Source organism: Scardinius erythrophthalmus, assembly GCF_964197995.2.
Source record: "Scardinius erythrophthalmus genome assembly, chromosome: 5".
NCBI classification, from domain to species: Eukaryota; Metazoa; Chordata; class Actinopteri; order Cypriniformes; family Leuciscidae; genus Scardinius; species Scardinius erythrophthalmus.
The window spans coordinates 49641392-49667539 of NC_138225.1; the positions used below are offsets into that span (position 1 = coordinate 49641392).

The window sequence follows — 26148 nt, forward strand, 5'->3', positions numbered from 1 at the left end:
GGGAAACGTCTGGGAAACTGCTTTAAATGAGCAAGTGAATGAACAAGAAAAACTCTGTTTTTGTGCTTCAGCATTTGTGATAAAGGCACTGTGGGGATGAGAGGTTTATATCTAAAATATCAGTAACAAATCTAAATGTAGAGCTCCTGATTGAGTAAATCTAATGGGATTGGCTCCGTCGGTTTGATTTGGACAGGCCGATGTGGTCTCTCTTCTTGTGGTCGTGGTTGGTCTCATTCATCAGCAAAACTGATTCCTCGCACTTGACCTTGCTTGCGAAGCTAAAAAAGAAATTGCAGAAAGAGATGTTTGTGTTTGGACAGAGTCATGGATTATGGCTTATGTAGTCGCCACAAAAAAACTTTAACATATACAGTATATTACTTATTAAAATGTTGCAGAATAATTATGATTTTCAATGTTTTTGAAGTTATATGCTCCACAAGGCTGATCACACTCTAAAAAATGCTGGGTTGTTTTAACCCATGTTTTGGTCAAATACGGACAAACACAACTTTTGGATTTGAAAATTTGACCTAAACATGGGTTGAAACTACCCAGTATTTTTTAGAGTGCACAAAAACATTGTGCAATATTACTACAATTTAAAAGAATATGTTTTAAAAAGTAATTTATTCCTAAATTCTCAGCAGCCATTTATCCAGACTTTCAGAAATCATTGTAAAATGATGATTTGGTGCTCAATCATTATTAATTATTATTGGTGCGCAATTATTAATAACTCTTATCATCAATGTTGAAAACAGATTTTGCTGCTTTATATTTTTGGGAACCTTGAAATATATATATGTAGGTATGTATGTATACATAATTTGTATTATAAATAAATATTTATATATAAATAAAAAAATTCTTAAATATATACATGCATGTGTGTGTATTTATATATACAAAATAATTATACACAGTACACACACATATATTATGTAAACACAAACTTTTATTTGGGATGCGCGAACAGCATTTATTTGAAATGAAAATCGTTTGTAACATTATAAATGTCTTTACTTTTTATCAATTTAATGCATCCTTGATAAATAAAAGTACTAATTTCTTCTTCTTCTTTTTTAAATCTGTTTTCAACATTGGAATTAAATGTTTCTTGAGCACCAAATCAGCATTGAATGACTTCTGGTGGATCATGTGACTGAAGACTGAAGTAATGATGCTGAAAATTCAGCTTTGATCACAGGAATAAATTACATTTTAAACATATTAAAATACAAAGCAGTTCCCCTACATTGGAATAATATTTCACAATATTGCTGTTTTACTGTATTTTTGATCAAATGCATGCAGCTTTAATTAGCATAAGAGACTTTTTCTCCCTGTGTATTTCTGTGTAAATGACGTATAGGAAGAACAGACTTGAGTTCAGGTCTCAGGACATTGAGCTCAAGTCGTGACAAAGCCAATTAGTGGCTGAAATTGGTGGAGCTCGGTAAGAATTCTTAAACAGACCAACGTTAATATCACCTGAGCAGATAGCAGTGGGAACTAACCCGTCCATTCCTCATTTGGAATCATGGCACAGGTGCTTTTCAAGCGCAGAAATCCATTTGTATGTTAATGAGCCCTCAAGGAAGTTGAAGCATGCCACACATGCTCAATACACATCAAGCGCACACAGACTGTTAGAGCCCCAGAAAACCACAGACACAGGCTGTTATGTCACATAGTCAGAGAGTTTTGTCAGAGGTTGGACAGAGTCACTGTTAGTCAATAACAGACATTTCTTTCCCAGGCAACGGACCAGATATTCTACCTTTTATCCATTGACCCTCTCCAGACGACAAAAATGCTCTCTGAAGAAATTCTATTACTTGATATGGGTGAGTTTCTTCTTGTTGAAAGCATGCTGGATATACAACTGTGATAACTGTGATAAATTAATTCCAAGATTAAACATGTGAAGTTAAGTATTATATAAAAATTGTATTTATTTATTGCCAATGCAGAGTGAATTGGAAAAAATTACTGGGCATAAATATTTCTTGCTGGCCATGAAACTACTTTGCAGTTATTGTTTTGATTAAAAATATATTTTTGTCTGAAGGGCAGTTGCATTATTTAAACATTTTCTTTGACTTGCATATTAATGAGAATGAGCCATGGAGCCATTGTGATTTTGTTCCTCATTGATCTGTTTTGGTGACTTAATGCAAGAATTCTTAAACATTTGTCAAAAAATCCTTTACGCATCCTAGATCAATTTCTGATAGGAAATACTGTGCTCACAACACAACAAATGTTTTCTTTTAGACAGTTTGATTTGACTGACTGAATAAACATACTTTGGCAACCCCTCTGCCAAAAACCATGCTTACATTTAACATAGAATAATATTTTAAGGTCTACATATTATCAGACATATTTTACATCAAACTAGCATTTGTTTATATAGAAATTCCTTCTCGCCAAATTAATTGTACTGCGTGCTCGTGGGAGGATTGCTTTGAACTTGAAAATGGACAAAATCACAAAACTATTTCACCATGTTTTATTTCCCCTTGTAAAAGTATTGAATTTGGGGGCTGGTCTCCCCAGGGGCCTAAATTATGATGGTAGTTGAATAAACGCTTGAAAAAGGGTTACGGGATTAGTTTCAAGTTGACAAAACCAAACCAATTCAGTCAAGCTTTGATTGTACCATGACCCTGATCATCAACTTTCTCTGTCACCTCAGGCTTTGATCCTGAGTTCATAGAGCATGTGCACATGAAAGAGTGACATCAGTTGTGAAATCGCATGCCTTTGTAACTGTCGTAGGCCAGTAAGATCTGTGCGTGTAAACCTCACTCCTCGATCTCAAGAGGCACTCTAGCGACTAACGCTAGTGGCTGCGGTCTTTAGCCTCCTTGTTAAAGTCCCCGCCTCCCACACCATTCGAATCCCACTCGGAGCTGGGTAAGACTGGTTAAATTTGGTGCCGTGACCCGGATGGGAGTGAGGTTTAGGGGGGTGAGTGTAACTGTCGTAGGCCAGTAAGAGCTGTGCGTGTAAACCTCACTCCCCTGATCTCAAGACCAATCCGGAGTGGGTCAATAGGACCGGTTACACCATGAATCATAAAGAAACTGCAATTCAATTCTCGCGAGAGAATCAGCAACATTCATTTCTATATTCTGCCAAAGATGAACTCTTTTCCCACCATTGACAGAAATTTCCGGCTTTCCGTGTTTTCGCTGTTATATGGTAGGGACCGCTATTATGGATCTTCTGAAAGAGTACAGAATCTCCTGATCAAAACACAGACAAAAAAGAAGCAGAAAAAAACAATATCACATGTAAGCAGATGCATATATAAAATAACGGGATCATCAATATTAAACAGCATATAAATCAAAATGCTTAATGTTACAGCATGAAATTTCGACCCAGGATGAGCTATAGGACTGTGAAGCTTTGGGGCTGTTGATGAACTCTATCTACTCCATCTGTGTTTTGATCATCGATCTGAATCTGATCCAGACATAGTATTTGACTAAAAAAAATATTTTCTCAGCTTTTTGCTCAAAATGTTGCTTTTCCGTAAATGAAACTTACCCACATTCAAGTGTTGATTAAACAAAAAGGAATGCATAAAGCTAGAATACAACTGGGGGAAAAGTTAAGAGACTGAAGAATATGAAGAACATAAATGCATTTACACAACAAGAAGAAAAGTTGATATACTGATTCTAAATCTTATTATATATTACATATTATCTGTATATATTTATATTAATTTAAACTAAATGCTTAATAATAATTGTTAAACTAAAATAGCTCATGTGTAATAGAATAGGGGTGTAATAATTATATAAATAATATAAAATAATTATAATAAATAATCATCCCTATAGTCAGACAATTCTGTCTTTAAAAAACAGTTACTGTAGTAAGCTTTAATTTGGAGTAAGAGAATATGCATCAGACATGTGTCACTTTGCTCACAGCTGATTCAATTTCGGTTTGACATCTTTTACACAGAAGATATAAGCAGTGAAGCTATGAACTTTCATGGTGCCTAAAAACCAGGGTTGGTGCAAACTAAACTGAATCATACCTGGCTAGCCACCTAAACCAGCTTCATGGTATAGGTCCCAGGTCAATCCAAACTGTTTAACTCTCTATAACTAGGTGATTTCTTCAACAATGCGTCATACTATGGTAATTAAGCAGTGAGTTACGCCATTGTACGACAAACACACCCTTGATTGATTCATATGGATTAGTTTTACAATCTCTTTATGATCTTTTTGAAGCATCAAAGTGGTAGTTGCGTAGCAGTCAATGGAGGGACAGAAATCTCTGGGATTTCATCAAAAATATGGCATGAGGGTTAGTAAATGATGACAGAATTTTATTTTTTGGGTGAACTAACCCTTTAACAGTGGTCAATAACACACAATCACCTATTCAAAGAACATTGCACGCACAAATAGGATTATAGCTTTTCAAAAATTATAACATCCAATCAGGGGTACATTTTGAATACGACATGGCTCGCTTCTTAATCACCATTGTTGGAGAAACTAACTAGCTAGTCACAACGGTTTCCCGAAACCACAACTTTGTCGCACATTCGTCTTTCAAACCACGTTGGTTCAACAATATAAAGACGTCACACAGGTGGTGGAGTAAAAACATCTACTAATTAATCCATTCAAGATTGAATTAATGTCAGATTATTGCCGACTGCAAATATCGAACATGGCATCTGAAGACCACTTTACTTTATTTCCAGATGTTTCAATGGCAAATTCCCCCTTACCTCACTCCGGGGTTCCCCCAACATACCAGAGCACGTACACGCATACATAAGCACTCTTCAGAAACAGCAGTTAAATTCATATTTTTCTCAAGAGCATGATCTATTTATTGACGTCATACTAACAAGAAACTATGGTCCAGATTTACGAAACGGCAATTTATCGTGAGAGCACAATTCCAAAAAAGCGCAGATGTGAGTGGAAAGTTCTGCGCGTGATCTACCACCATTGCTCAAATTAAAGAATACGGACGCAGCCGGATAATTTCCCTAATGACCAATGCAATCTACAAGTTAGCATCTGGTTAAAGACGTGCTTTTTTTGGGCAGTAAATAATGGTGCAAACACCAGTAAATTGATGAGCACAAACCATAGTAAATCACCTTGCATGATTCATTTAAATACTCTTCTCCCAAAAATGTTGCGTCTAAAAGAGAAACTCCTACAAATGCAAATGCAATGAGGCCGCAAAAATAACTGTGTCCACGCCTTTTCAGCGCTAATTTTTCACTGCGTGTTTTTAGTAAATCCTTACAGTTTTTTAACGCCAAAAGAGGGTTTGCGCTGGAGCAAGCTGTTAGTAAATCTGGCCCTATGCTTCTAACCACAAGTCGAGAGGTGTAGTTCAAATCACACAACTTTGCGATGCGGTTTGTGAATGTTTGTTGGAACCATGGTTTCGGGAAACATAATTTTTTAACCATGCTGGTAACAAATAAACTTGCAACCATAGTTGGCTAACGATGCCTTTGGGAAGTGCATCCTAGATTAATTGTTTTTTTAAAGCAATATTCAAGAGTCAGCCGCTACATCTGACACTTAATGACATAATGTAACATCATAGAAAGATATGCAGAGATTAGGCCACTCTGAAGTAAATAATCTGAAATATGTAATTGTGCTTATATATGAATGTTAGTTATATCTGTTAAACTTTCTGATGGACATAAATGGTGATCACAATGTCTACACAAACCTCTTACAAACGTATTTCATAGACTTCTTCATTGTGTGGAATAGGTTTCTAAAGGAATTGTGTACATTGTTTAACTTGTCGCCATTTTTAAAGCGAGTGACAGCATGTGCCACCAATTTTAGAATGACCCAACAATACACTGTGCTGAATCCTTTTATAAACACCACATACATAAATTTGAATAAATAAATGAATTTGCAAAATATATCTGAATATTAACTAATCTGAAATTCAAAACAGAGTCTGTCAATTATTTGGACATCTCCAAATGCCTCCATCTGCTCAATTTCATCACATCCTTTGTTTCCAAATTCTTTTCTTTCCCTCTCCCTTCTGCTTTCTTCTAGCCATTATTCGTCAGTGGATGGCAGAAGAACTGTATTTGGACTGCAATCCAAAGAAACTCTGCAAGCACTCTAGGATTGGAAGCGCCACAAGACAATGATATTTTTGTTCTGTCTGGAATCATTCTGAAGGGTGGGTGGTCTCTAGGCAAACGATTACAGGACAGTGCACAAAATCTGGCTTTTTACTAGCTTCATACGCAGTGTTGGGGGTAACTCATTACAAGTAACTTGAGTTACGTAATCAGATTACATTTTCAAGTAACTAGTAAAGTAACTCATTACTTTTTCAATTTACAACAAAATATCTAAGTTACTTTTTCACATTTATTGACTGACAGCTCTCCTGTCCTCATGTTGAGAGAAATAAAGTGAGGAGGTGGTGTGTGTGTGTGTGTGTGTGTGTGTGTGTGTGTGTGTGTGTGTGTGTGTGTGTGTGTGTTAGTGATGCGCGGGTCGTCTCATAACCCGCGGGTCGGGTTGGGGCGGGTAAAGAAATTGTCACTTTATTTGCGGGGCGGGTTGGGGCGGGTCATTAAAAACAAAATAAAATAAAAATCCATATATGTTGCATGCAATGTCCAGCCCATATTAAATATTTGGGAATATCAATCTAATCATATTTTTTAGTAGGTTCTTTGATAACGCCGTAGCAATGCAACTTGCGTGATTTCCCCAAACCTTTGGCGTCACGTGACACAGCTCGCGCAAAGCAGCTCCCGCCGCCAGCCACAACAACAAAGACGGAGAAATAAAAGTGAAGATGGAAGATGAGGTGCGGGAGAAATTGAGGTCGGGATTTTACATAATTAAAAGAAAAAAAGGTGAATGATGAATTAGATGAATACAAACGCTGCTTTGTAAATATTGAAAATGTTTAAATCATTATCTTATTAATATGACCTGATTTATGGTTCATATTCAGAATCGCCTGTTATTGCCAGTTGGCGATGTTTCCAAGCACTTTCAGGCTGAAATAAAGGCTGTTTTCATTTACATTACAATGCCTAATATGTCTATTTAATGTTCGCGGGTGCGGGGCGGGGCGGGTTGTAAAAATAGATACAGTAGTGCGGGGCGGGCTGGGGCGGGCCAAATAATTTCATAAAAGCGGGACCCGCGGGTTGGAAAAAAAGCCGACCCGCGCATCACTAGTGTGTGTGTGTGTGTGTGTGTGTGTGTGTGTGTGTGTAATCATGATGGTTAGGCTATTTTAGTTCTAGACTATAGAGCTGGTAAGTCCCGCCCATCCGTAAAACCCCAAGTGGACCTCTAGGTTAAAAAATCGTCAATGCAAGTGAATGTGAGAAAATATTTATTTTCTGGTCCCGTTTGAATTGTGCCATGAATGTGAACATATGTTGTCGGTGAATTTTTTATATAACCACACAACACCCACCCCCTGTCGGTGATTAGTTGGAACACTATTTGTTTTGGTTTTGAGTGGTTGGTGAAACGAAAGTGGTTGGTGGAGTGGTTGAGTTTTTGTGTGCAGATTTCAGAGCTTTTTTGACGGCCTGCTTATGGGGCGGGCAGCTAGCGGATCGTTAGGAAAGATTAGATGAATGTGATCATTTATGTTTGGGCCTTTTTTAGGCCTGAAATCGCTGATACAACCTTTAAAGTAAAGGTCACAAGAATTTGCCAAGTCAGACATATTTTGTTGATCCTGGAACAACATTCCTGTCCAAAAATGTTGTCCTAACCCTATGCCTACCCCTAAACCTAACCCTACCCATCAGTTATCCCTAAAATCAGAGGGATATGATAGGTGAATAACACTGATGTAGAAGCACCTAACCCTGGTTGTAAGCCTAAACTTGACATAAATCGTAAATTTGTCTCTCAAATCTGATTGGTTGATTGGAATATTGTTCCAGGATCAACAAAGATGTTGACCCAGGGACAGGTTGCACTTGGTGAAATGATGTTCACCTTAAAGGAAAGTGCCAATCATACAGTGGGCACAGTGAGAATTGGAAACAGCCTTTGCCCGCTGGTTGCTTTTGCTTCACAGCAGGCGAGACTAACGTGCAAGCACTAATCTCATTGGCTAGTGCTTTTACCATTCGCATTTTAATTTCAGCAAATCATTTTGGGTGAACGCAAACAACGGGATTAATACTTTTTTTAAAAGCCTCCCAAAATCTCAAAGTGTATCACTACATAATTCCTATGCCTCGATTGTGCTTTGATGATTTTATTATTACTATCTGTTAATTGTTATTCTAAAATGTGGAATAAAAAATAAAAATATGAGCTAGTATGTACAAATTGTTGACAGGTATATTGTACAGTGGTGTAATAATAATAATAATATGCTTATTTTATATAGAGCCTTTCGGTCACTTTACAATAGTAAGACCAATAAACAGGACAGCAGGCATAAATAAAGTCAAAATAAACACTGAGCGTAGAGAAATATAACAGAGAGAAACATAACATACATAACACAAACCAGATCATAAGACTAAGGATCAGAAAGACATAAGGTGAAAAGATATGTTTTAAGGCGGGCTTTGAAATCATGTAATGATGTGAGGTTGTGAGTTATTGGGAAATAGAAGTCCAGAGTGTTGGGGCATCGATACAGAAGGACCTGCCACCAAACGATGCTAGTTTGTGGCGAGGGACCAGCAATAGACCCAATATTGACCATGGAGGGCTTTGAATGTGATGAGAAGTACCTTGTATTGAATACAGAAACTAACGGGTAGCCACCGTAATCTGCATAAAAAGGTGTAATGTGTGAGGATTTCTTGGTATGTGTGAGGACCCTGGCTACAGAGTTCTGAATACATTGGATTGGAACTTATGTTGTAGTGTGTGAGCCAGACAATAAAAAGTGCATTTAATAATTAAAACAACACTAAGCAATCACTGCTGTGAACCCACAATCCTGCCAGTTGCACATTTTTAAGCTAAACTGGATGTAGCTAGTCCTCTACAGCCTTTGTCCCCTGCAGTGACCCCATTTTACGCATCTGAGTACCAAATGATAACATTAGCTGACCAGGGTACATGACAATAAGCTGAGAACTCACGTACTCCATCTGTACAAAGAGTACAACATATTAATAAAATGTGGTATAATATTACAAATATAAAGGGGTCATAAAATGAGAAATCAAATTTCCTTGTTCTTATGATATATAAGAGGTATTTATACCATTAAAACATCCTGCAATATTCATAGCTTAAAGCGTCCTCCTCATCATAAACAAAGCATTTATTTAACCAAGCTCCAAAAATTATTCGTTTGGATGTATTGTTGTGTCTGTGACATCACACGGGCAAACACATAACTGCCTCAAGAGCAAGAAATCGACAAATCATTCGATATTATTGCACCATAGGCCCCGCCTACTGGCGTTCAGTCATGAAGTCGCCATGAAACAGAAGTTGCGACAGTCTTTTCTTCCCTATTGTCACATATACTGTACAAGAGGTACAATTTCTGGAATGAGCAAAAAAAATGTTAGAGCTGGACTTAATTTTGTCCTTCGGGAATTGATTGGATGGTAGGAAGTTGGGCATTGCTAACTAAATGGAGGCAAATAATGATGTGCACAGATAAATAATTTAAAATAAACATTGCAACACTCTGTATTCATGGTAACTTTAATGGCTGTTGCAAATAAAACCCATTATAATTACTGATACTCGTTCAATTTCTGACATACTCCACGCACTAGAGTCAGTCAACAAGAGTCTGTACAGACTTCAGAAGGATCCGGAAAACAGTGGATGGTTTATTTTAAATGACGTCCTGGATTGCGTCGGAAGATTATGTTTGTTCCAAGCATTTGACTGTGCCTTGTTGACAAAATAATCAAATGCAGTGTAATGGAGAGTTCGTAAAGAAACCTTTGTTGGACCTGACAGCAGATATATCGCAAATCGTAAGCAAACAATTTCATAATGCTTTGTCTGTAAATGTACTCATGTGCAATGGCGAGGGGGCGTTGATACATTTTCCTAAGCGATGATGTTAACCAATCATAACAGTGGCAGTTTACTGACAAGCCTTGAAGGAGCCACCCCTTCAAAACACTCATAGATGATGCTTGATAATTATTTTTCTGCATATATTTTTTTGTGTGATAAAAACTTTATCAACATTATAAGTAAACCTCAAGGAACTAATTAAAATATATTTTTTTAAATTCACACTAACAAGTGCTTTTCTTCCTGACAGCTAAGTTGGGGTTTGACTACAGATTCAGCACAATCTGTGTAATGTGTATGAGTGTACGCACCTCCTCCAGCTCTTTCTGTGTCTCCTCTTCCATCCTTCTGATATCCTCCATGTTGAGCTCTACCCACTTATCAATCCAGCAGAACAGCTGCCGGTGGAAGTTGGTGAAGATTCTCTTCTCTTGCTTAGTAAATGACCAAAAGACAAAGCACATAAATCACAAACCATTCCACAGAATTATAACACCGTACATTTACAGGATGGAATTACACTTGCTATAATTACATAGAAAAATATTAATTAGGAATGTCAACATTGAATTGTTAAAATTATTGGTAACACTTTATTGTTGGTGACGTGTACTTGCATGTTAGCCTGGTTAAAACCAGACCATTCTCAGTAGTAACCGAGTTATGGTCTGGCAAAGCTCCATAGACAAATCATTTCCAAAGGGGGGTCACCAACGGACGTCGCTCAAATGCCTCGTCAAGAGCGATCGTCATCGTGTAAAGCTGCGTCCCAATTCGCCTAAGTTACACTACGCCATCTAAGTATGTACTCTTTTTGTGAAGAAAAGGTATTTACTTTTGAATGTGTAGCAAAAAAGTAGGCAACTTTGGGACATACTACTTCGTCATCTTTATCGGACGTATCTGTCGTGTGCATCCTGTCACTTAAACTGCCCTGTCAATCATCGTGTCACAGTTAAAATCCTCTATTAAATCTAATTTCCTACCGTTTCGGAGAGAAATGTAGTAGCACGTTCATCTGCCAGTGGGTCTTTCATGGAGACTGTCCTCATGTGTTTGCAATTTGAATATAATAATGCATTTAAAAGTTGAACGGACGTCGCTCAAATGCCTCTGGGCGCAATTGGATAGACCTAAAACCAATCAGAGCGATCGTCATTGTGTAAAGCCCGCCTCAACGTTTCTGATTGGTGCCGTGATTTTTAGGCCATGGAAATGGGCTTGAATGAGCTCTTTGCCAGACTACTTCTCGAGCAAATCTGAATTTGCCGGAAGTTGTCTGGGTTTTCCCAGGCTACTTGCATGTACTTACTATAGTAATAACAGTAAATTATGCATAATTACAAGTAACTAACCCTAAACCAAACCCTAACCATAACTCTATAGTAATTCCATGTAGTTAATTAATATTACTCAGAGTAAGTACAATGTAACGACGTCACCTTAAAATAAAATGTAACCAAATCACTTATAACAAATATCTCAGAGAGGTGAAATTCTGAAATTTATTCCTAATATACAATAAAAATTCACTTTAGATGGAGTTAAATTAAAACCATTTCTAATATATATGAGTTAATGCATTGGAGATCTTACCTTGTGAAGGAAGCTTTCTATCCTGTTCTGCAGGCCCCACCACTTAAACTTGACCGTGACAAGCTTGTAAGCACACATTCGTGGGGAGTCAGGGTTATTAACCAGTTCTTTCTGTGAGGTTTCAAACATAAATTAATGAAGCTATGTTGACCATGTTGAAATTAAATCTTAACTTAAAACACTAATACAGTACAGAGGTCCTAAAATCAAATTATGCAGATGCTTTTCTTAGAAAATCTCCAGAATAGATGCGGCAATAATCGGCAAAAACACATTTTAGGTGCGCCACAATCTAACAAGCCTTAGGAAGGTTAATCTAGTCTTCAATACACACAAATGAAGACATCTCTAATTCATATTCATGTGGACACGCACATGTCTTAGTTTGTGCCAATCACTGTGATGCCTTTTACGGTCCATCAAAGCGGAGTGATTCATCTTCATTAGCTCTTAACTGCAAAACACTTCCACTAATACACTCAGAGGTAACTTACTCAGAGGTCATTGTAGAAATAGCACTGTACATTTTTACTGAACTGTTATGTTAGATTGTATCTTTTGAGATTGTGCTGCTGTTTAAATTCACAAGGCCAGGACAAAAAACATTAAAAAACAGACTGAAATCATTATTCACTGAAAACCTTGATATTCAGCCCATCTCTCCCTGTGTGTGTGTGTGTGTGTGTGTGTGTGTGTGTGTGTGTGTGTGTGTGTGTGTGTGTGTGTGTGTGTGTGTGTGTGTGTGTGTGTGTGTGTGTGCGTGCGTGCATGTACATAAATGTAACTTTTTTTCAATAATTGTAATTATTTATTTATTGAAAATCTTAACCATTGCAAAGGGATTGCATCTGAATATTTTCTGTAAAAAGCTAGGATATGTTGAATAATATTAATTTAATCACACAGACACACACACACACACACACACACACACACACACATTTAATTTATTTATTTCCCAAATTGCACTGACTGCTCTAAAATATGAGACATTAATGTTTCAGGAGTTTAGGACACAGAATAGGGCACATGCTTATTTGATAACTGTTTTATTTCATATTTAGGGTTAGGGTTTTGGTTAAGGGTTAGTTGCATTTAATTATGCATATTTATTACTATGGTAAGTACATGTAACATATGTAACATGGACACTGTAAAATAAAGTGTTACCCAAAATGATTCTAATCTTAATTCAAGTGATAAAGGATTTTGAAAGTCTGACAGTAATCAGTGTTGAGCGCTACTGTAAGGTTAACCCTGCCTGGTTTAAATGTTTGAAAATGATTAACAGTTGAAATCATTAGTTAGTTCTTTATTGACAGATCCACGTAGAACTTTAAACAGCCATGGAGTCTTTCCATTGCAAAAAAAGGCTCTTTATATTAGTATAATGTTCTTCAAACCAAGAACAACATGATTCTTTTAAGAACTGTTCACTAAAAGGCTTTTACGGGAAGCCAAAATGGTTCTTCTATAGCATCATTTCGAAAAACCTTTATTTTAAGAGTGCAGACTGATCTGGAAGGCACTTTCCTAAAATCACTGTAAACCTAGAACCATTTCCACCAATGGTCTCTGCGGTCAACTTAGCTCATGATGATTTTGGGAAACACAGCCCTGGTTGTTGAGTTTAGTTTGCTAAATCGATCCAGATGCAGAGATTACCAAGCCACAAGTAAATCAGTATCAGTAAATAACAACATAAACTTCAGTCCTCACACTAAAATATTGAATGACTTTAGAAGAATTTGAGTATATATTACATGAGTCAAATAGAGCATCTGGTTTATATGATGGTTTAAATGCTCTGGTATTCATTTATTGTAACTGCTTGGGGGAGAAAAAAAATTCTTCAAAATGTTTCATTCCTTTGATGAAAAAGTAGAATGAAGGGTGAGAAAAAGGGTCCCTACCATCCAATTGGGTCCCAGTGGTCCTCTGCCGGTCTTGACTGACTTAAAAATAGCTGGATCCTCATCTACCTTGTAGTCCTGCATTTTAACAGATAAAAATCAACCTTTAAAATTTAAAATGTATACTGTATACTACAATTTTGTGAATTAGACTTGCTCATCATCATCAGTGAATAACTATAAACCTTCATTTTGTGGAAACTCACATTCTTAACCAATATAACATTTGGAAAGCTGCTGCATTTTTTTTTCTTTTTTTTTTTTAAGAGCTTATTTACACTTCGAAACTGCCAAATTTAAACCCTTAGTAAGCAGATTCATCAGGGAATATATGTCAAAACTTGAGTCAGGTACACCCTTATAGACTGAGGTTATGCCTAATAGAGCCCAAGTCATTAAAAAGTATTCAAGGACAGATGCAGTGAGGTAAGGAGAGGTTAAGAAAAAAAAAACACAGAACAAAAAAATAATAGACTTAATAAACCAGAGATGGTGGAAACTGGGAGAGATGGTGAGAAAAACAGCTGCTGGTAAAATAAATGGACGAAAAGCATTTAATTTTAACTGGACCTCCAGGGCCTCGCAATTGTAAATAAATCATGATACGCCTCTGGCAAAATAACAACTTCTCAGTTTCTGTACAGTTAGTGAGGCAAACAAGCATTGAGGGTGCACACACACACACACACACACAAATACACACACCACTGTCACACTGAGAACAAACCGACCTGTTTAATACCAAGTATGCTGTCTGGAGGCCAAAGCGTGATGATACGGTAACAATTGCTTGGTGTGAATTCATGTAAAGCAGAGGTTTGTTTGTGTGCCAGGCTATATAAGCCCTTAATTACTCGAACCCAAGTCACGGTTCTCAGCACAACGCCTGCAGCCATGCCTGAGGCCAGAGTCTGATAGGGCCCAAAGACACGGACAGCCAGGACACCAGAGAAAACTGCTTCATTAGACCATAATCCCTCCTTCCCCTCACACAAACACTCTTAACTAGCTAATCAATGCCAGAGAGGAGCATTACAATACAGTTATTTTCCATCCAATACGCATGATTTTTGAAACCGCAGACCTTGTTAAATTGGTCTTGCTTTCTCATATACGTCATTAAGCTAAATCTGAAGTAATAAAATGGCATAAAAGAATATATATGTATATATATATGTGTGTGTGTGTGTGTGTGTATATGTATATATATATATATATATATATATATATATATATATATATATATATACATATACATATATATACATATGTAAATGTATAAATAAATAGACAGACTTTTTTTATATCAGTTTTAAAATGTGTGTAACACATTCAATATGACTATACAATAACAACAACAACAACAACAGTACTATTAATAATTTACAAATTTGAAATGATGGTTGGTGTGCACTTGCAGAGATGGAGCACCACTAAAGCAGACTGAGCTGTTCCTAGACACTGAAAACACAAGATCAGAAGCTTCTCGTGTGTAAAAAGAAAAAAAGTGTCTTGCTTCAAGCACAAGCATTTCTGACAGCTTTTGGCGTGGTTTGCATTTCATTCCCTGTGGCTCTTTGCAGAATCCTGCAAGACATTTGCATGCAGTAAACTGATGTCAGATTATCTGCCACTTACGTGTGCTACCTTTTGCTTTGATGTGCGTGCAAAATTTCATGAGTTTTTGAGCATGTTAAGGGCCTCAAAAGCCTCTGAAACCTAGAGACAAGTGTAATAAATATAGTTGCATGCAGCAATGACGGGCCCAAGCACTACAGTACCACCAAGTGGCTTTTTGGAAAACAATGCACAATAGACACATGGTTTTAACCTCGGTTGTTAGCGACCAAACAAAAGGTACGTTTTTGATTTTATAACATTTTTGACTTCATCAGAATGGTGCAAAACTTGATGATTAATTTAGTCACACTTGACTATGTGAATGTACAAAAAATATTGGGAAAAACAAGATTGGAAAAGGCTAAATTTTACTTTAAAAAGTCATACTTGTATTGCTGCATAGATAAACGAATGATAAATATGAAGAAGAAAAAAATGGGGGGGTGTTACAATCTACAAATCAGCCCGCTAGCAACGTCAGTGTCACGAGTTTGTTTCCCAAGGAATACATGAACTGATAAAAATGTATACCTTCAATGCAATAAGACATATTTGAATATGAAAGGTCTCCCAAAAGGTCTGCCAAATGCATACATGTAAATAATACACCATAGTACTTTATCAGACTAATTAAACTAATTACATTTGAACACTAATAAAGACAAAAACATCTTGACATTTGAATGTGACTCAGTGAAGGATATGTGTCCCACTGGAACCCGTTATGACAACATTAGCCAACTGATATGTATTTTACGCTCAACAGACCGACTGATGTTATCATGCTGGCTGGCTTGCAAGCAAATTTCATTGTAGTCTACAATATTGCATCATCTACAAAGTATTTCTAGAGAATTTATTAGTTTTGACAACCTTTTCTGGAAAATACACCTGTGAAATTCCTTGTTAACCCAAGGTTTTCTTTGCTCATGGGAACCCTGGTGATTAAATATGTAATAGGTGTACAAAGAGGAAGATTCATTTGAGTTTGTAACTGTATTGAGTGTAGCAGCTCAATAGACAGGGTACTTACACCAGGGGCTACTTGTTCTTTGTCTGCAATGTCAATGGGTGTGACCTCCACAGACCTCCATGTAGAACTGTCCAATTTGTGAACCTGTTATTCATGATTTAGAGGATTTATGATCACAACAAATCAGTCCAACAATGCTCACAACAAATATTTCAAAGCTATACTGTTTGTGTCCCTTAACCATTCAATAAAAAAGTGTGGTTGTTACATCCTGGGATGTAATTATCTTTATTGTAACATTGAGAGTTTATCTAATCAAAATTCTTGTTCCCTTTGTGAGATTTGTGCATAAAAAAAAAGAAAAAGGAATGTACATGGAATGTATATTACATCAATGTAATTTTGCCCAGCATCCCTAGAATGAATACATTTAAATGATTATAATTATTGGAATAATTATAATACATCCGACTTTCTTTTCTGCATTTTACTTTGTGTGTATTTGATCCTTTAAGTCCAATAAGCCGTTAGGCCTGGTTTCATAGACAGGGCTCAGATTAAGCCAGGATTAGGCCTTAGTTTAATTACAACATTTAAGTATAAACGTAAAGAAGAAAAAAAACATGACTGGTGTGCATCTTGAGACAAAACAATGGCACTGACATATTTTAAGATATTGCAAGTTGCATTCAGTTCAAACAGCTCAAACATGCAATTTAATCTGGGACTATCTTAAACCTTGTCTGTGAAACCGGGAGTTAATCTGGTAAGGCTTAAAAACGCATTCAAAGGATAAACCTTAGTGACACTTTGTGAAAATGTGACAATAATCCCCCCCCCCCCCCACACACACACACACAAAAATTACGTTTTCTACCAGTTTCACGTGTCTACTGGTATATCGTTCACCTTAATAATAAAGTTCAAATGAAATTTTACCTGATATCATAATTTTACACTGACTCTTACCCAACCTCTGGATGTAACCGGTTTAATAGGTATTCCCTCTCATGAGCCTATTAAATTCATAGATAGCATGTTTTTTTTTTTTTTTTTATGAAATCACCAAATATATACAAATGTACTCACATTCTCTAGTGTTCCAAGGTCAGGTTTGTGCCATGTCTCAATCTTGATGAAAAAATCATCCTTCATGTACTCATTCTGGGAGAACAAAAATCAGAGCATTGTATTGTCTTTACAGTAAATGAACATGTGGTAGGTATATGTGCATACAATATGAAATAACATACAGGCTAATATTTCAAAACTGATACATTTCTAAAAGATCTCTTAAATATATTAGATTGCAAAGAATCTCAAAAAGCTTGATGTTTGAAGGTTCAATTTCAAAAGTGGTGAATTAATGAGATCTATATCAGCTATCATTCTGAAGGTTGGGGTCAGTAAGAATTGGTTTATTCCTAATCAGTCTAATATCACAGGATCATGTGACACTAAAGACTGGAAATTCAGCTCTGAAAAAAAAAAAGTTATTTTAAATCATATTTTACAATATTAAATGTTTTTACTGTATTTTAAATCAAATAAATGCAGACTTGTTGAGCACAGGAAACTTGTTTCAAAAAACATTTAATCTTACAGATTAGTGTACATGACTACTAGTGTAAATGACTACTATCCAAAAATAACTTAAAAGAGAGATAGATTATTATGCAATTGTGACTGATTAATCAACATTTAATGTGATTTATCAGTTGGCAACCATATACCATTGACAGCATTAAAGACCCAGTGAAATCAAGATCAAGAACAGGTTTTGTGACTTTTAGTCAATATCTATTAACTTTGTGGCATTCTAAATGGTAATGCACTTTCTAAAAGTTGACTAAATAAAGTACTTGTAGCAAATCTAAAACTTAAAGCCTTTCAGGAAAATGGCCAAATAATCTTGTATGCATGTTTGCCCAATCTTTGTCCAATAAAATGCCTTTTAGAATGACCAGTCATCGACTAGCAATAGCAAACAGCAAATTATGGGTATGACATTTACATAAGCACTTTTTCAAGAAAACCGTGTTTGTCGTTTTATCACTTCACAGGGTCTTGAAAACTGGCATTTCTTACACGTGATAAACAAAAAGAGGTCTTTTAATTTAATAGAACCAACAAAGTTTTCAGTGCACTTACCGTTACAACTGTGGCAAACGTATATCAAACAAGAGAAAAACACAGATACAATTAGACGTTACACCAATGAATTACAACCGGTTATCCTAATAAAGTCTCTATATATTAAAAGTAAACTTCATGTTCATTTAAATTTTTAAAACCTAAAAAATTTAAATATGATTAATCATGCATAATGAAAGTGCAACTTACTTAGGTTGAATGTTTAGAATAGAAATTAACTGATGAAGCCAAGAAATATGTATGATTTTATAATGAACCATTTTAAAGCATTTATTTCACTGGTTGGTGCATATGTTTCCTGTGCACATCTCTAACCTGACAGTCTGTGATGCATAACCGATAAGCTTGTTTCAAAGTTTTCCACCCACTTGTTCTGCAGTAAGGGTAGGCATTCCAGGCCTTTTCGTGGAACACAAGCGAACCTTCAGGAGCGATCACCTTTACAAAGCCTGGTACTTTGCTGGGCAGCAGAACATACAAAACGATGTTTCAATTACTTAAATCTTCCTAAAACGTGTTATATAAATATGTTGTCAAATTGTATTGAAAGCCAGGCTTCTCATGCAGTCATGACTGGTATGCATACAGGTCCACATCTGCATACCTTTTGAGATGGTAGATTTTGTGCGTGTACTGTCCTTTCTCGCCATCCTTTTCATAGGGCTCATTCTTCAATATCTCTATGCCCTCTCCTCCGCCGGTCTCATTCTTGCTGGCTTCTGCCACAGAGTACAGCTGCCCTACTTGATACTGAAACAAATCATAATAGCCAACAACATTTAGGTCATGTTCAGAATGGATTCTACCACACTGCTTACTGCATCTGGTGACTGTGGAGGCCATTTGAGGATTGCCATGTTCAAGAAACCAGTTTGAGAAGATTTGACCTTTGAGACGTGGTGGAAATAACCATCGGAAGGCGGTAGACTGTGGTCATAAAGGGATGGACATGTAGCCCATCTTTAAGATGCGATGTGTTGTGCGTTTTGATATGCTCTTCTGCAGACCTCGGTTGTAACAAGTGCTTATATGAGTTACTGTTGCCTTTCTATCAGCTCAATCCAGTCTGGTCATTCTCCTCTGAACTCTGGCATCAACAAGGCATTTTCACCCACAGAACTGCCACTAACTGGATATTTTCTCTTTTTCAGACCATTCTCTGTAAACCCTAGAGATGGTTGTGCCTGAAAATCCCAGTAGATCAGCAGTTTCTGAAACACTCAGACCAGCCCGTCTGGCTCCAACAACATGGAAGTTTGCTGAGGCCCCCTTGTGGGTTTGAGAACCACTGAACTATACCATCTTTTTATTTTAAAATATAAGATTGTTTTGGTTTGTTTAGCATTTGTTGGTCACTGCATAATTCCCATACTTCAATTTGTGTTATTTCTTAGATTTGATGACTTTACTATGAATCTAAAATATGGAAAATTGTACAAATAAAAGAGTAGGTGTCCAAACTGTTGGCTGTGTGCTACTGTAAATACTTCCATTTGCTGCTGTAGTAAAACTACAACCTATGTTCACAGTCTTTCACAGAGGCATGAGTTAAAGAATGCATAATGTGACAGTATAGATTTATATTCAGCTGCTTAAAAAGAAAAGAAAAGCAATAATAAACTCACCTCTTCAACAGTGCATGGCAAAACAATGTGGCTGAAACACACCGAGAGATACTGAAGTGAGACTTACATACACACACACAAAAAAAGACAATGCAACATAATTTATGCATAATATTCTTGGTGAGGAAAGAGCATGACAGGCACAGGGGATACTGTAGTTCACCCAGAATGAAAATTCTGTCTTTTTACTCACCATTTACTCACCCTCATGTTGTTCCAAACCTCTATGTTCTTTCATCTATGGAACCTAAAATTGGTTCTTCTCTAATGACGTGTTAATCGGAGCGAAGGCGGGACAACCTGTCACTCACATGAGATCCACCAATAGCAAACTAAAAATGCATTACATTTTATGTATTGACATATTACACTGTGTCATTATTTACTTAACAAATATTAAGCCAAAATTGAAAAGATATAGGTGACAAACTAAGCCTCCATAGGAATCAAGAGGGTGAGTAGCAGCCTGGCGCTGATAATCAAATTTCTTTGATTAACTGATCATCAGCAAGTGTGCCCACCTCTGTAAAAGCAGAAGTTTGGGCAGTTTGCTGGTCTGGAGCATTCAAGTGTGTGTTAACACAATAACAAGGAGGAAAGACGTCAGCAATGATCTCAGAGAAGCATTTGTTGCTGCCATCAATCTGAGAAGGGTTCCAAACAATTTGAAGTCCATTATTCTACAGAAAGGAAGATTATTCACAAGTGGAAAACATTCCCAGGAGTGGACGTCCTTGAATGTTAAAGTTCATGACAGTGCAATTGGAAAAAGAAGGGACCAGTATGGGATGTTTGGAAGGGCTGCCAGGAGGAAGCCTCTTCTCTCTAAAAAGAACATGGCAACACGGCTTAGGCTTGCAAAGTTGAATCTGAACAAATCTCAAGACTTCTGGAACAATGTCCTTTGGACAGACGAGACCGAGGTGGAGATGTTTGGCTATAAAGCACAGCGCCAAGTTAGGTGAAAACTAAACACAGCAAATCAGCAAAAATACTCAAAAACTCCAGCCAATCATTTCCAAGACCACCTAGAATCATTGGACAGTAAGTTCGTCAATCAAGCGGTCGTACCAATTCCTCCAGAACGATGCGAGAGACTGATACTGTCAAACAGAAAACAATTCCTTCAACTTATTGCTGCTAAAAGTGTCTCTACAAGCAATTGAATCATAGGGTGGACTTCGTATGTCACCCATGGCACATTTTGGCCTAGTTCTTGTTAAATAAATAATGACACGGTGTAATGTTATTTGTTGTTGTTCATCTGAGGTTTTATTTACCTAATTTTAAGACCTGCTAATGACTAGATGATTGTTATTATGTTCTGATATATAAAACCTTAAAATTCTAAAGGTTTTCTTTCTTTTTCACATGACTGTATGATAAATAAATATATATCATTGTTCTATATATATATTTAGACACCCATGCTAAAGTTGACTAAAAAGAGGAATAAAAAATCATCTTTTGGAAATTGAACTTAATGCCTTAATTAAACAAATTAGGAAAAATCCAACCTTTAAGGACACCAATTTTCTTTGTGAATGAATAATGTATCGTAAATAAATAAATGTTCTTCCTTAAAATACAGGGTGCATAAGTTTGGACACCCCTATGTTAAATTCCCATAGAGGCAGGCAGATTTTTATTTTTAAAGGCCAGTTACTTCATGGATCCAGGATACTATGCATCCTGATAAAGTTCCCTTGGCCTTTGGAATTAAAATAGCCCCACATCATCACATAGCCTTCACCATACCTAGTGATTGGCATGGTTTTATTTCAGTTAGACTAATAGCTGGTTTGATTTGCATTGAGAGATGATCTTATGGAAAGTGCTCCATGCCAATCTCTAGGTATGGTGAAGGCTATGTGATGATGTGGGGCTATTTTAATTCCAAAGGCCAAGGGAAATTTATCAGAAAAGTAACCATTATAAAATGAACTGTTATTCTCTATGAGTCGTAATTTCAGTCATTTCTTTTTTACTTTGGATTTTAATGGTTACTTTCCTGAAATGACAAAGCCTGCATTTAGGGGGGCTGAAATTCTACACATTTAATCTGTGAATATTTAAACTGAAAACATTTCACACACAATATCATTATTAAAATTTCAATAATCCACATTCACCTTCCAGACTTCATTTACAAAATATTCAGTTTGTTTAAAAATAACACCTGTAATATTCAATGTAGGGATGCACCGCTATGAAGATTTTGGCCGATAACCGATAATTCTTTATATTTGAAAGCCGATAACCAATATATTGGCCTATAAATCTAAATCCAAATTTTTATATAATTTTAGAGAGCCTGATTGCAAAAATAAAAGTCTCACCCTGAAAAGCCATGTCCCAAGCACACAATTATAATGTTCTCATTATAATGTTATGTAGCCTATGACAGACTTGCGCTGGCTGCACGTTGCACTTAACAGTTTTTTTTCCTTTTTTTAAGTGATTTCAATCACATTTCAAGCAATTCAAGGCGAACAGTGTGTATCTGAAGTGTCTAATCTGCAGGAAATAATCCATTATTTATCGGCTTTAAGATATCACCCTAATTTACTTATCGGCCGATAATGATAACTTTAAAAAGTAACATATATCGTCCGATACCGATATGGTGGCCGATATATCGTGCATCCCTAATTCAATGGGAAATTTTCATTTTTTAATTTTGATTTACAGTAGAAATAAAATGGGATGGCATGAGGGTAAATAAATGATGAGAGAATTTTCATTTTTTGGTGCACTATTTCTTTAAGGAACAAGAATGTACAAAGTGTTTATATGTGTACATATGTCTTGTTGTATTGTACTCTAGAGATAATTGTTGGTCCCAAGGAGCCAGAACTATCCTGAGATACTGATGTTTACGCAAACATATAAGTATAATCTATGTAATTATATACAGTTCTATAATATATCATTTTTGTGCACCATTACAAAAAGGTAGTTTTCTAATACCAATACTAAAGGTAATAAAAAAAAAAAAGGAAATTTAAAATGGCCAACTTCGATACATCTGATAGACTCACGGTTGATATTTTGTTAACTTATCAACAAGCTATATATATATATATATATATATATATATATATATATATATATATATATATATATATATATATATATATATATAAATGCATTTTGTTTTCAGAATTCATTAAAAAAACAACTTAACACACATATAAAACTACTGCTAGAGAAAACAAGAATTTGCAGACTATTGACTCAAACCATCATATAGTTTAGCCTATAATCCCTGTGACAACAAGCCTCGGTCTACCTTAAAACAAAACTTCAGAGTAGACAAAGTTACAAATGAGCTAATTGTAATGTCAAAATTACACGGCGACACTTTTATTGTAGCACGTGAGGTATGTAAATGACTTCATGTGATAGAGGAACGTTACGGTATGATCAACTGCGTGCGTTTAGTTGCTGTCAGAGCCCGTAGGCGTAGGCGCCAGACCTGAGTTCACCCCGCAACACACACATCATCATCATCATCATCATAATCATCATCACTGTTCACAAAACATGTAAAAGTCACGCAAACTATGTAGAGACTCTAGCAGCATAGGCAAATTGGAAAACAAACTATTCAATATGAAATAAGGCAACATAAACATCTATAAAATAAATAAGTAAAATAAATGTAACTCACTATTCTTTGATAAGAACCATCTTCATCCCCGCGGCTGAGCCGCTCGACTGACGTCACATGCGTTTATAAAGGCGCTGTTCATTGAGAGAGAGAGAGAGAGAGAGAGAGAGAGAGAGAGAGAGAGAGAGAGAGAGAGAGAGAGAGAGAGAGAGAGAGAGAGAGAGAGAGAGAGAGAGAGAGAGAGAGAGAGAGAGTAGACTGTAAAAACAAAAACATTTATTACGTCAAGTTTTACACTAGATATGGGTGTCTCTCAGCTGCACTATAATTTCAACAACTATTTTGCCCCCAATAAAGTTTTTATTTATTTATATATTTTTACGTTTACTTAAAAGACAACAGTATCAGTAAAGATGATATACTTGAGGTGAGATATGAGATAGGCTATGTGAACCAAATGTCTTTATAGTGTGTCATTTACAGTCAAGGTGGGATTTGTAGAAACCTTAGCAAAAAGGATGAGTCTGCCATTTTATTCCATGATTTTATGTCATTTCCACCACTGATAGCCTACTTTACCACAGAATGAGATGTTATAGAAAAAAGATCACTGTGGTGGAAATATTCATGATTTAGAGAAAACAAACCCCGGATATTAAATGTAGCCTATTATACATGCAAGAAAAGAAAACTAAATGCACAAATACCATCATCAAATCACCACTGCGTGGGTTTAGTGTAAATATTCAAGTTCTCAAAAATGGAAGGCTTCTTCTTATTATTAACAATATTAAATATTGTTGTGATAGACAACTAAGGAATATGGTTGTTATCAAAGATTGCAGCTCCTTGAATTCCTTTACAGCGTGTGTTTGAAAGTTTTGGTTGGATGTGGGACTCTGACAAACAAGCTGCTGTTAAGAAGATTATTGTGAGCATGAAACAGAAAAGCCTTTGTGAATGGACACGTCACGTGTGGCTTTGAAAAAGTGTTTTGTTTTGTTTTTTCCCATTGTGTAATCTTTTTCATGGAGGAAATATCTAATATATATCTCAATTTAAAAGTCTAACCCTTTGACAGGACAAAATACAGCACTGTTATAATGTAAAAGTTATGAATGTTATGAGATTTAAATTAACTTAAATTACTGATGATATATTTTAAGATGGAACAGAACAAACTAAATGTCTTCTTTAGTGGTTATGAGAAAACACTTAAATCACCTGATATAGCGAGTCCAGGTCATTCACCTCAGTCCTGATAATGAACTAAAAGTCTAAAGTGTAAAAGGTCTTATAACCCCATGAAGTCACGTAAGGGCAGAGCTATTGCAACCTGGAATTAACAGAATTATCAGCTTTTCTGATTCTGTGCAACATTCACAGTAGGATTTACTGTTACTACGCAGGCAGTGGAGATTTACACTTATGTAAATTAAAGGAACAGCTCACCTAGAATATAGAAATGATCTGGGAATGATAATCCAGTCTAACTTAAGAAGATATAATGTATTTGTGTTATAAAACATCATACTGTTAAAAGTTATAACAACACATTGCTAAGTTTTATAATGTATTAAAACTGCTGTTACGATGAGATGATATCTGAAGGTTTTTATGCATTATAATGCCTCAAGAATACCCTTATAATGCATTAAACAAGGTTTCATAGAAAGTGAAAGGGAATTTAAAGCAGTTTAGCATAAGGCTGTAACAACAAAATGTGAAAAATTAAGGGGTCTGAATACTTTTGCAGGGAAGTTCAAAATTAAGAAGAAAGTATAGCTCAATTTTGTCATGTGTGTATCATTTACACAGTGCTGCCCAAAAGTTTACACACCCCTTGCAGAATATGTGAAAATGTGAATAATTTTCACACAAGAGGATTTTTTTTTTAATTTAGTACTGTCCTGAATAAGATGTTTTACATAAAAGATGTTTACATATAGTGCACAAGACAACAACAACAAAAAATAGCTGAATAAAATTGACCCCGTTCAAAAGTTTATGTACCCTTGATTCTTAATACTGTGTGTCGTTACCTGGATGATCCACAACTGTTTTTTTGTTATGTGATGGTTGTTCTTGAGTCCCTTGTTTGTCCTGAGAATTTAAACTGCCCAATGTTCTTCAGAAAAATCCCCTGAGGACAACTGAGGGACTCAAACACAACTATTAAAAAAAGGTTCAAACATTCACTGATGCTCCAAAAGGAAACGTGATGCATTAAGCTGGGGGTGAAAACTTTTGAACAGGATGAAAATGTCCAAATATTTCTTGTGAATGTTTTTAGAATCAGGGAAACTTTTTTAATAGTTGTCTTTGAGTCCCTCAATTGTCCTCAGTGTGAAAAGATCGTTCTCAAAATCATTCATTTACTGCTGGAAAGGGTTCAAATTTGCAAAACATGCTGGAAAACTGAAGAATTTTCAGGACCTGGAAGACTTTTCTGAAGAACATTGGGCAGTTTAACTGCTCAGGACAAACAAGGGACTCAAGAACAACCGTCGTGGATCATCCAAGGACACACAGTACTAAGAAAGGGTACATAACTTTTGAAAAGTCAATTTTATAAATTCAGCTATTTTTTTGTCTTGTGGACTAAATGTAA

General features: G+C 36.1%; 1 protein-coding gene across 1 annotated transcript; it reads right to left on the reverse strand.

The window, feature by feature from the left end:
- Positions 1-208: 208 nt before the first annotated feature.
- Positions 209-23629, reverse strand: LOC308690911 (phosphatidylinositol transfer protein beta isoform-like). The gene is made up of 11 exons (XM_081365697.1): positions 23598-23629; positions 19925-19955; positions 18904-19049; positions 18668-18759; positions 18297-18304; positions 17235-17309; positions 16206-16289; positions 13553-13630; positions 11640-11750; positions 10355-10477; positions 209-281 (listed from the first exon to the last, which is right to left on the reverse strand). The coding sequence occupies exons 1-11, from the start codon at positions 23621-23623 to the stop codon at positions 234-236; spliced, it is 822 nt and encodes a 273-aa protein (XP_081221823.1). The 5' UTR covers positions 23624-23629; the 3' UTR covers positions 209-233.
- Positions 23630-26148: the final 2519 nt, after the last annotated feature.